Source organism: Plecotus auritus (assembly GCF_963455305.1).
Source record: "Plecotus auritus genome assembly, chromosome: 14".
NCBI classification, from domain to species: Eukaryota; Metazoa; Chordata; class Mammalia; order Chiroptera; family Vespertilionidae; genus Plecotus; species Plecotus auritus.
In genome coordinates this window covers 10,340,894-10,353,380 of record NC_137780.1, presented here as the reverse complement: position 1 = coordinate 10,353,380, position 12,487 = coordinate 10,340,894, and the positions used below count along the sequence as shown (strand labels likewise).

Below are 12,487 nucleotides of genomic sequence, written 5' to 3'. Positions count from 1 at the left end.
TATTTTACAAATTATTTATGATGACTAGATATTGAATGTAGGAATGGTACAAATTAAAAATTTATAAAAACTAGAAACAAGTTTACTTATTAGGTTAGCTGGTCACCTGTCTTTTATATAGTAGTTAAAGCATTTGAGATTAAAATCAGATCTGATAAATACCTGAAATATGAATACCAGGTTAAAATCATGCCTGGCAAATTTAACCGGCAACTAACTGATCAGAAAAAAATACTTGAGACCCACTTTGTTACATAATGTACATGGACACTCTTAGCAGCATCCCTATAGTCTGTGCATACACCTTTTCCCTCTATATGCATATTTCACATGGACATTACATACACACACACTGGCACACACGTATGTGCCTTCTATCTGCTGAACAGCATTTTAAAGTATCTTATGAGTAATTACTTATTTGCAATGGGACAGGCCACATATATCCATGTACACGTGGTGATGAAAATAATAATCAATGGCAAAACATACAAAATGCAGTAAGAAGCATGTCGCCGGCTGAGCTGCTGGGTGTCATCCCTGCGCGATCCAATACACACAGAAGTCTGATTGGAGAGAGAGCGCCTAAATATTTCACTGTCAGAGAGTGGGGAGGGCTGCGATTCATTTCCATCTCCTGTGCTTTAGGACAATGACAATTTAATACAAGGCCAGTGGATGTAAAAGAGATAAAAACTGAACAAACTGGGCCGGCGTAATCAAAGATTTTCTCCAGAGAGCTGGCTTGGGCCGGAGCTCAGATGCACTTACAACAGATCAACACTGTATTGTTTCTCTCTTCCATGAATTTGCTATGAAGCAAAAATCAGGGCAACGCTTATCTGCTACAGGGCATGAAAGTTCCACTGAGGCACCTCGGATGCTCTCCTCTCATTTCTAAAAGCCTGACAGCTGATTCTGGAAACAAGTTTATTTCATATTAAACCCTTGGTTCCTTAAAACCATGGCTATTCGTTGCCACTGATGTGGCACAGTAACAGCCAAAGCCCAGATTCTCACTGATTTTATGCAATAATAATACAAGCAAAACCTTCCAGGCTGCACAGCACGGGAGGGGTCACCCGAAGGAATACTTTGTTTGAGTCAAGAGGCCAGGAAAATGTGGAGGGGTTTTTCACCAGAGACACGGAATTGAGGTTGGGCATTCTGCCTACCTTTCAAAGGAACGGGTCTTCTTTGTCTGGAGTCTGGCACAAGTGAGTTCTTGGGAAAGTATCGTTAAACAGACCCGGGAGAAGTTACCTGCCCTGTGTGATGAATAGCACCATGAACCTAAAATTAATTGCAGAAGTATGACCCGGCTAATGAGATGGCCCTTATCTTTTTTCAGCCCAGAAAGCAATGGGATTCTTATGCTGGCTCAATATTTGACAAAAAAAAAAAAAAAAAAAAAAAAAAAAAAAGAAAGAAAAAAGCCTAAAGTATGATTAACTAAGTAAAAATCTGATAAAAAGACCTCAGAGATACAAAATGATCATCAATTCTAAGATCTGGGAAATTTGGAATGAAAACTGATTTCCTGCCTTATTTTCTTTTTAAACCTTAATTCCTTGTTTGCTTGTTTTTGTGGTGTTGATTTTTGTTTTTTTGTTTATTTTATTTATTTTTTTACTTTGAGACAAACAAAACATACATATGTATATATTTTCTCCGGCCTCTATTAGCATTTTTTAAAGCTGAATTGCAATACCATTCTTTATAATATGGTCAATATATATTCCAGGTCAGATTAAATCAAAGAAATCTATCAAAGGCCATCCATTTAGAAAAAAATTTTTAAAAAAAACAGAACAATGACACTTTATTGGGGAGAAAACACTAGAAAAATGATCATCCATGCAAGAGAATTAATGGATATCCACCAGGGCTTTGCTAATAACATGGGTTAATTACCGCTGCAACATGCTAAGCTCAGTAAATAAAACAGCAGTGCCATAAACACATTAAGATGAGAAACCATCCCTCTAAGAACCGACCTGCACTGTCACCCTTGCCTCCGCCCTGGCAGTGGGAAGCTGCTTCCCAGCCCTCGCTACAAAAGGAAGGTTTCTAAACTTACCACCAAATGTGCAGGGTGACACGTCAATACAGTGACACAAAGGGCTGGTGAAACACATGGTCCCATCACTGACTCGCCACTGCCATTCAACCCTTATTGCATCAACTCAGAATCACTTTTTTTTTTTTTTTTTTTTTGCTTACTCCAAGGAGAAATCATATATTACATAATACCCACTGTCTGGCGCTCTCAACTATATATAGCTCAGGATAGATATACAAATAGCAGTGGCTATTTAATTTTTAGGAAAAAAATAGAATGAATCAGTTCGCTTCAGTGGCGTGAGGGACACGGTTACTAGACTACAGCTCCAGAACACTCCCCCTTAAGTGTAGCTGGTTGTCACTTGCAGCAATTTACAAAGAAATCATCTGAAAACCCCACCCATAACACCCACCGTGAAGGTTGCAGGTATTTTTAACAGATTTATAGAGAAGAAACAGGAAGCAAAATAACATGGGCTGCAAGTCTGGAGTTTAAGTGTTCTTTCTTAGAAAAATAAACTTCAAGTGTCTGTTCATAGTTATCCAATAATATCACATCTAAATTTGCTTAGGCAACCTCCTGCCTTTAAAAAAAAATCGCATCCCTCTGATTTAGGTTTGTTGTTACTGTTTATATACATTTTCCTTCCTGCCTACACTTATCCCATATATGCTGACATTATAGTATTACTTTGGGATAGTTGTATTTCAATTTACTTTAGCTTTGACTAAGGAGAGATGAAGCAGAGAGGGGAAAAAAATCAAAAGCCTGAAACAGACAGAGTGGACCATACAAAATAGAACTTGCAAAGCTCCCAACAGCAATCTCAAAACCCCAATTTGTCTCATTTCGACGTCTGGATTTCAATTGATCAGGCTGAAATGTGCTGGACTGTTCCCTCCTCCCCTTGCCTGTTTTGGAGTGTTTCAATTGCCTTTCCCTTTCCCAACAGCTGTGACAACTGTTAAAACAGTCAGTAAAATTAAGTCCGCTCCATAATCCTGTAGTCAATGTTACATTTTAATCAGAGGTTGAAAGGGACTCGTGTGATGAGCACACTCATTTAGAACGATTAGACTGACACATATGTCAAAGTGAACAGCGATATTATTTTCATCTATTTACCCTATCAGTTATTCCTGCTCTGAAATGTGAAACAAGCTTTCAAGTATTATGTTCCTTAATGTGCTGGCACACTTCCTAAAATAAAAAAAAAATACATGGTTATAGTTTAACATCTTAGGCTCTCCTTATGGTCAATGGATTGTACGAACCTTTTTCCACAGTCTCCCAAGCAGAAATGGTCCAATATTTCCCTCTGATACGGCATTCCTGGTTTCATTTCTATGTATATATACACACACGTGATGGGGTTTAACCCAGCACAATTACTATGAATATTAATAGCATGTATAAATTCTGTGGTTTATTAATTGAGACAGAGAGGCAGATGCGTTGCTCAGCGTCCTGTCTTTCTGTCTGTCCGGTGAACCACGTAACCATCAAAACTGCATCCAGACAATAAATCTGGATTTTTTTAAAGATGACTTTTAATGGAGCCAAAAAGAAAGCTAGTTTGAATCTTGCGCCAAAGCCAAAAGGACAGGTGCCCTGATTTCATTTACATGCATCTGCTTTAAGAGGCTTATCTTGATTAATGATTCAGATGAGCCCCAAGAAGTTAAATTCACGGAAACCACTTTTAAAAAGAAGCCTCTAGTGGATTTTTTAAAGTATATTTATTTAAGAGAGAAAGTTCAGACTCTGGGTGAGCTCCGATAAGGTGTCCTTCTAGACATGAAGACAGTTCAAATTCCCCAAATCTCCAGCCTCAGGTCCACTAACCTTCAAACTCCACTGGGGGGGTGCGAGGGGGAGTCCCACCTTTGTTTATTTTTCATTGGCATTTTCACACAATTTAAGGTTGTTTCTGCCTTTGAGGTTTTCAAACTGATGTACCCACAGCCTTCCTATCTTTCGGTTCCTCCTAAGTCCATCTCTTGGCTAACATCCCCCGCCCCGGCCCCCTGAGTGTGTATGTGAGTGTGTGGGTGTGTGAGAGTGTGCATACACACACACACACTCACACACACACACAGGCGGCCAGAGATGCAAGTCACTTTCATTTCTTAGTTAATTACCGAGCAGTGCAAGATGCAGGCTCTAAGGACAGCTAGTGGACATGCACTATAGTGCACTAGCTCATCTTCTGGACTTTGACATTTTCTTTACAACCTACAGAGAAAATGCTGGCCAAAACCACGCTTTTCAGAATTACACCAGTTGGTATTGGGGTAACGTGAAAGCTAAGCAACCGACGTGCCAGTCACAGCTCCTGAGACACACTAATGCTTTTATCTTAACAGTGGGCTGAAATTAAGTTTATGATCTGCTCATTACACAAGAATGCTTAATTTACTTCTCCTACCCCCATGCGCTTCTCCCCCATTTTCAGCCACTCAAATACACAGAGCCATGTGCATAAAGATATTCCTAAATACGAATTAAACCGCGTGTAAGAACTAAAGTACTTTTCTGCATTTCCTGGACAAGATGCATGAAACAAATCCACAATCTCAACGCTGTCTATTCAAAGGGAAATTTTTAAAAGTCACGACTGTTTCTTCTGTTTTTTTTTTTTTTTTCCTCCCCTTAAATATTTATAATGTGTGAAAATCTCATGTTACTTAAATGGACTGATTTGTCAGTTTAAGTGCTGACTTGAACGCTAACCATGCAAATAACATTATTCTAGCCCCGGATTGCAAAGGGCTAGTTTCGAAATTGTTCTCCGAAGGAGCATTAGGAAATGTGCAATTTCGCCTCTAACTCTGCCGGGGCACGAAATGACAAGGAGCCCCAAATATCTGTCACGCTGCAAATACATAAGAAGCACTCAGTGGTATACATCATTGTGAATATTGTATTTTAAAACATCTTTCCTGGGAAAAATGGGTCCCAGTCAAAGATGCATTTTAACAGTTCACTAAGCATGCGTGCCAAGTGCCTATTCTTAGCACCTGAATAAGAAGTGACTGTCACACAGCTGTTTCGCTGACAGTCCCTGAGCTTCGCCTCAAAGGTAACATTGTAGTCAGAGAACAATTCTCCACTTAGGAGAATTAGGAGATCACCCTGCACACAAAAGGCACAAGATAGACAGAACACAAACAGGCACTCCACTCCTGCCCGCAAAACACCCAGGGTGCTGCTACCTGAACCGGGGTGCAAAGATACATTCTGTCCACCCGCCCCCCTCCACGCTCACACACGCACCCCCACCCCACCCCACCCCACCCCACGCCGAGTTTGCAAAGGAAAAGAGAAAGGTACCTACTCTTCCTCGTAGTGCAGGGGAAAAGATTCAGGGAGGCAAAGTTCTACCGAATCCATGTGCGGCCGGCAACCATTATGTGCGCACCCCCAGCAATAAATCAAAGTTTCCTTGGCAGAGCGCTGTGCAATTAACACGCAGGTTCTCCCGGCGACAAGCCCTATAGGCGCAGCCAGTTGGGACCAAAGCTCTCACACTCTCCTCCTAATCAAGGACTTAAAGCCCCGATTGGAGCTTATTAATATGAAGTAGGGCTTTGCATATGCAGTGCCCCCCCTGACCAGCCTCGCAGCCGATTGGGGGGCCTCTGCCCAATCAGGACCGAGGCGAAGGGAGGCTGCGGAGCGCGCAGCCAGGCAGGTGGGAAGGGTGCAGACTAGCCGCGTGGGGGTGCACACAGCGCCGGGACCACAGCTACACACGCTCCCCGCAAACACTGCTTTTCCTTGCTTCCTTGCTCGCTCGCTTGCTTTTTCCCACCCCCTGCGAAGCTGCCAAACAAACCCAAGTAACTTAACTCGCGGGAGGAGGCACTGGTTTCTAACCTCAGGTCTGGTTTGCCTTGCAGAGAAGAGCTCGCACGCAGACTCTCAGTTAACCTGGGGAAGGATTCTGCGGAAGGTAGAGAATGAAGTTTGTCCTGCCCTTTCCTTGTCTGTGTTTTATCCATCCACGGGGCCCCCTGGCTGCTTGTGTAGTGCTGTAGTCTCGTGCTTTCGTCACCGTGGTTTTTGGTGGTTTTTTTTTCCTGATCATTGATAGATTTATGTGCATATACTGGGTGTTTTAAAGAGTCTAGGCATTCTTCTCAATTGTTGGGGCATGTGAGTGGTGATCTCATCTTTGAGAAGGAATTCAGTTTTTCTCAACTACAGAAGAGGAAGTAGTGCCTCTGGACGAATGACATGACGGTGGATATTATCTGCGTAAACATTTCTTTACCTGCTGCTGTCTGCCTGCCTAGAGAAATAAATAGGACGCATCGCTTTTCCAAACTGCAGGACACATTGCTCTCTCCCATTGGGGGGGTTGGGGGGGAGGGGGGCAAACTGGGGCTGTATGGTAAAGAGTATATTAAATGTATCTCAGTGCATTTGGACAAAGTAAAGACTGCATGTTTGGGACAGACAGCCTGCACTCGAAATATTCTAGGTCATATACTTATTGGGAGACATACACAAATATAGATGATTTTACCCCACACATCAGCATTCCAATAAAATGCAGGTTACCTATTTGTTCATAACACATCCTGGATGCTTTTCAAAATCAGCTCAGAAACATTCTGTAGTCATCACACAGTCTGGTCAGGACAAGGACTCCTTCCAAACAGATAATAACGTACAAAACTAAGAATTCTCCAGCAAAAGTTCTGGGATGTATTTTCTTAAAGGCTATAGGAAGAGAAAATGTTTTGCCTCTAATAGCATGTTTCCTTATAATAAATGTTTTTCTTAAGTCCTATTTTAAAAAACAGATTTTTTTTATATAAGCAAATGCACTTGGAATAGATACCAGCTATTTATAGCAAAGAAATAACTGCTACCTTATGGAGAATGGAAGAGCCACAATTTTGATATAATTCATCTCTACTGCTTACCAACCTTTTGTATCATAAGTCTACATGATATAAATAATATAAAATCTTTGAAATCAAAATAAATTAATTCAGATACTCAGTGGGTATTAAATTCACTAAATCAGAACTTGACTCTTTTTCCCAACCCTCTCAAATTTCTAGGTCTATAGAAAATGAAACACTGAAATAGAACAACCCCATTTAAATTCAGAATATAAAAGTGACAGACATGATTTGTCCTCCTCCACACCCCCCCCCCCTCAACAGAAGAAAGCAATTTCCCTACCCTGTATTTAGCCATATCTAAGATTTGGGCCTGATTCCTTTTATTTGTGGTCAAAATGCATACAAGTTTCTAGATGGGAACTCCCATAGCAAAAACTGTGCCTGAGAAATCTGTATAAAAGCAGGTAGTAAAAGCTTAATTACCAGTAGCATTATGCTGTCTATATTGTTAAATGTGAACTCTGCAATTAAGATGTAAATTTGGTTGTGAGCAGTGAATTAAAAGAGCTTTGAGATGTGGAAGAAAACCCAAGCATTCTGCAGACACCCAGAAAAAAAGAAAAAGAAAAAGAATTGTCTCTTCAGTCTAAAATGAGACATGTAATAATTTCATAATTAAAAAAAATAAAAAGACATTTGTAAAGGAAACATGTTTTTTTTTTTTTCTAAACTGCAATATAAGGACGATAGGAGCTGATAGTGCATTAGAAATACAGTGTTAAAAACATCTCGGATTCAAAGATGACTCTCTTGATTTCTGAATAAACTACGATCCTCAGGGTCATGCGTAGATCCAACGGTACATATTTTTAAAAGAGATGCAAAAAAAAGTTTCCTTCTTATTTTGACCAGAGACCTTTTAAAAAAAACAATAATAAAAATAATTTCATGCACTCAGCGCATTCCGAGTTTGCACCTGTGCAGAATCCTGTCCTGTGGTCCGTGGCTCTGCATTGCCTGCTGTGACAGGCTTTTTAAGGACAAGACTTGTAGTCAATTATTTACCGATGGGCCTTAAGTCACCATGGTGCATAGGAGTTATCTTTTCTTTCCCAGAGTTTTCTGATTCCCTTCGGATACTTATGTGACCCGCTGATGGCATGAGTATATGTTTTTAAACATATTTAGACTCAGATCCATGTGGACACCCTTTTTTCCGTGCTCACAGAGATCTGTGTACCAGCATCCATGGTGGAGTCCCCACTGAGCTTTCACTGAACATATGTCATCCATGCGAGGTGCCGTGCACACCGAGATGGCTGCTTTCTCAATGGCCAGAGGTACGCAGGTTTGGAGAGCCGCCTGCTTTCCCCTGGGATCACTGTGTCACCTCTGCAAGTCAAGGACCTGAGATTACGCCTACTGTCTTGACTCCAGCTTAATCCATTTACATTTTAAAATAATATCCACGGCACTCAACTTGCCAGCCAGCTTCCAGGATATTTTATAAACACACAGCTTAGTCATCTCCACAATCTCCCCTCCTCACAGAGTTTTCTCCCCTTGAAGGAGGAAAGAGTGGATCATCACAGGAAATAAACACACCACCAGCAATATTGGGTGTAAACCTTTAAGAACCTCAACTCAAAGGATTTGGGGGGCGGGGGGGGGGGACCAACACCAAATACATAAACAGCTGAGAATAAACACATATGGCTACTCAGTCTATACACTTCACAATCTTGCCACCAGGAGTCTACCCAAAGCAGGATAAAAGGGACCAAACAAAAGGACCTCTTAGGATTATCTCACAAAGAATATTAATAAATTAGTTCAGATCAGTCTAGTGTGCATCACGCCCAGGTCCAAGCATAGTTTCAACCTCTTCCTTAAACAATGCAGTCACAGATACCCAAAAGACTTCATTCTCAGACCCGTGCTAACCCACAGATACCACACAGCAAACGCACTTCATTTCCATTTGAAAAAAACAACACAAAACCAGAATGGCAACAAACAGAACTGAAGGGGAAGCAGAAGGTAGGTTCCCATGGTCTATACCAGAACTTCTACTGTATTTCAATCAGAAACATTTCCTGCAACATCCTAACAGCGTGTTCTCACACTGCTAACAGGGGACGAGAAAATGCGTGGCCTTGCCAATCATTGCAGAAGAATGGCTATTTTAGGTTCCCGCCTCCCTTTTCTGAAAATTAAGACAACGCATCTGTTTTAAAATGTTTATAGTTGCCACATTCTTTTGGGAGCCAATTTTGATTCTGTATTGCACATTTACCATCGGTTAAATATTTAAAACTCGACAGAGGCACTACAGATTTAGATTTGCAAATCGCCTTGCAGTCTGGCCACCTTTGCTGGCCTGTCCTCAAGATCAGACACCTTAGAAAAGCTGTTTCACTTTCGGCACCACCTCCCCTGCTGTCTTGGATGCACCGGGTGTAATACAATCTACCACACTACAGAAAGCAAACCGAGACTATTCCAAATGGCCATCTTCATCTCCAACAGAAAACCCCCAGTCCCTGGACAAAGGACCGTGAAGGGCTGGCCGGAGAACTAAACCTCACTCTCCCTCCTGACCCCACGTGGGCTGAGTGGCCTTGAGCAGGTCACCGCCCTGATCTGTCCCTCGTTCCTCGTGGGCACCTGGGATTTCTTGGATGCTGGAAAGTGGCTTAGGAGCACACCTTTCCCACTGAGAGCAGGAGGACTTCTTTCGAAGTCAGTCTGACTACTTTGCTATCACCACCAAACCCCTATCAATTCATCATAGCTCATTTTCGGCTGCCTTTCATTTCGAGGGCACAGACTTTGATATTGAAATCATTGTGTCGATTGGCAAGAAGCAATCACTTTGTCTGCAAGCGATAGCCTCCACAGAAGCACTAATAAAATCCTTTCCTTCTGACAGACCTCTTGTCCTGTAAATCCATCCCATTCCCAAATTAGTCTGTGTAAAAAACAAACAAAAAACCCACCTGTTCTCTGGAGGGTTATTACATCACCCCCATAACAAAACAAACACTTTCCTAGTGTGTTTGTGAAAGGGGGAAAGAAAAACAAAATCAAAGGAAGACAGAGAAACTAACAGAGGTTTCTGTTTAATTAACTCAGGAAAATTTCACTTTCTTTTTGTCAAGCTGATAACATGACACGGTGAAATGCCAGTAAAAATGAAATTATAAACTACAGTAGCTCCAATGGGCAAACCTGACTTCAGTTTTGTCTTTCCAACAGACTCACTGTGGCAAAACACCAAAGGCAGGTGAGAGGACCCTAGAAGCTCTCCACAACCTGCATGGCATGTATTCACAGAGCAGTCGTTAACATCTTGAGCTTACACATTAATACACGAGTTGCAGCTATACTCTTTCTTGAATGTTAAGCACCACGAGCTAAATTGCAGAAAACATTCAAGGTCAATGTCCCGTTTTAGACCTTTTCAGGCAGCTGTAATATTATGATAATCAAGCTTAAAATATTCCTATAGAAGGGGTAAATTAGCCTTTTCACTTGAAAGATGATTATGATAAACAATAAACCTACGAGAGGACAAAATCCCTATTTTTCAAAGCCATAAATTGTTGACTCAATCATGTGTGTGATCGTCTTGCCCAAAAATAAAGGGCGGCTGAACTCAAAGAGGAAGGGGGGAGGGGAGTGGAAACAGAGAAGGAGGGGGCAGGGAACACCAATGACAGATTTCAAAATAAGCAACACTTGCTCTGATACCAGAAAAATCAAATTATCCACATTAACCACCCATTTAACATATAACATTTTTGAAGCATATGTGTGTGTGTGTGTGTGTGTGTATAACATGAAACATCAAAAAGCACTAAGTATTTTTATTCCTGATGTATATAAATTTTCAACACTATTTGAAAGTTCTCTCTTCCTTTAACCCTTTTGCCCAAATTTTCAAAGGACCAGTAAAAAAAAAAAAAGTGAAATATTTAGCATCTGGTGTCCACATAAACAGGCTTAAGGAGGTTATTACATGTTTAAAAAATATATATAGATGTATGTATTGATTGATTGATTTCAGAGAGAAAGGGAGAAGGAAAGAGAGAGAGAAACATCAATGATGAGAATCATTGATTGGCTGCCTCTTGCACACCCCCACTGGAGATTGGGCCTGCAACCGAGGCATGTACCCTGACTTGGAATTGAACTGTGACCTCCTGGTTCATAGGTCGAAGCTCAACCATTGAGCCACACCAGCTTGGCAACGTGTGTTTTTGTGTTTGTTTTTAATATGAGAACATTCTGACACACTTCTAAGGCTCTATTTTTGTAAATGCTTACATTTGAGAAAAACCTGCTTCCTGAACTGGGGATTAATTAGAGGTGGCTGTGTTAGTCATGCCCAGCAGAAGTGAGGAGACCAGAAGGCCCGACAGTAAGAGGGTGGTGACATGCCTTGGGCTCAGAGGCGGCTTTGGCTGAGAGTCCCTTCCCGCATCTATGCCTCAGTTTCCTCCTCTATTTAATGGGAATAACAACCATAACAATCTTGTAAAACTGTTATGGGGATTCACTGAGTTAAGCTAATTTAGCACAGTATCTGGTCCTAGTTGGGAGAACCACGTGACCCTGTGGGCCACGGGCATTCTGACTTATGGCAGTTGTCCTAACCCTAAGAATGTACAGTATTTCCTCCTTATACTCTCAAAGTATCTGAGTCTGGATAAAAAATGCCACGGTCATCCTACACATTATGAGCTTTCTGTAAATATTAGCCATATTATTTATAAATCTCTATTTTTTAAATATATTTTTTATTTATGTTAGAGAGGAAGAGAGAGGGAGAGAGCGCTAGAAACACCTAGTCTGCAACCCGGGCATGTGCCCTGACCCAGAATCAAACTGTGACCTCCTGGCTCATAGGTCCATGTTCAACCACTGAGCCATGCTGTCCAGCTGGGCAAAGATAAGATAACTTTAAAAAAGAGAAGAGAAGACCAGGCCTGCTAAGTACTCTAGCACTTAATGTCCACTGATTCTCTTATTTATTTATTCCACTGAATACTGAATAATTTTAGAAAAAGGTGGATTTCTCCTCTTACAGGAGAAGAAGAAGGGAATTAATTAATCAGCAGAAAAAGACAAAGGTCTTGCATTGAGGCCACTCTCTACCTCTGCTCACTGCCGGTAATGCTTTAACCAAGTCCTGCATGTTCAAGTCAGTGGTTTCATTCCAAGAGCCAGACTCTGATGAGAACACATCACATCAGGGAGAGACCCGGAAATTTTCTGGAAAAAAAATCACACTTTGGGAGCAAACAAAAAAAAAAAAAGAGTGAGACAGAGAATTCCTTTCCTGCTGCCCTGGGAGATTAAAATAACAGAAACGGTGACGGGGAAGGAAGAGGAGCCTGGGGACACTCCCAGACACTGGCTCCCGGAGGCTTCTTATCTCACCTGGACTCTGTCACTAAGTGCTCAGCTATTTGTATCTCATGCTTCCTCCAGTCCAACCTGGTGCTGCAGAAAAGCAAATAACATCATCCGAGACCCTGTGTTTCTCTAGAGCTCCGTG

The 12,487-nt window shown here is 41.4% G+C and overlaps 1 protein-coding gene across 8 annotated transcripts in view; it reads right to left on the bottom strand.

The window, feature by feature from the left end:
- Positions 1-12,487, bottom strand: part of ESRRG (estrogen related receptor gamma) — a 458,151-nt gene that overhangs the window by 164,471 nt on the left and 281,193 nt on the right. Inside the window, exon 1 of one of the 8 annotated variants that reach the window (XM_080650908.1) lies at positions 5,945-6,076. The exons of 5 other annotated variants lie outside the window; for them this stretch is intronic. In XM_080650908.1, the coding sequence (XP_080507034.1) occupies positions 5,945-6,069 (125 nt within the window). In that variant the 5' untranslated portion in view covers positions 6,070-6,076. Of the gene's footprint in view, positions 1-5,402; positions 5,616-5,944; positions 6,077-12,487 lie in introns of those variants that run through there. 2 more of the 8 variants (XM_080650909.1, XM_080650915.1) reach the window with 2 other exon arrangements.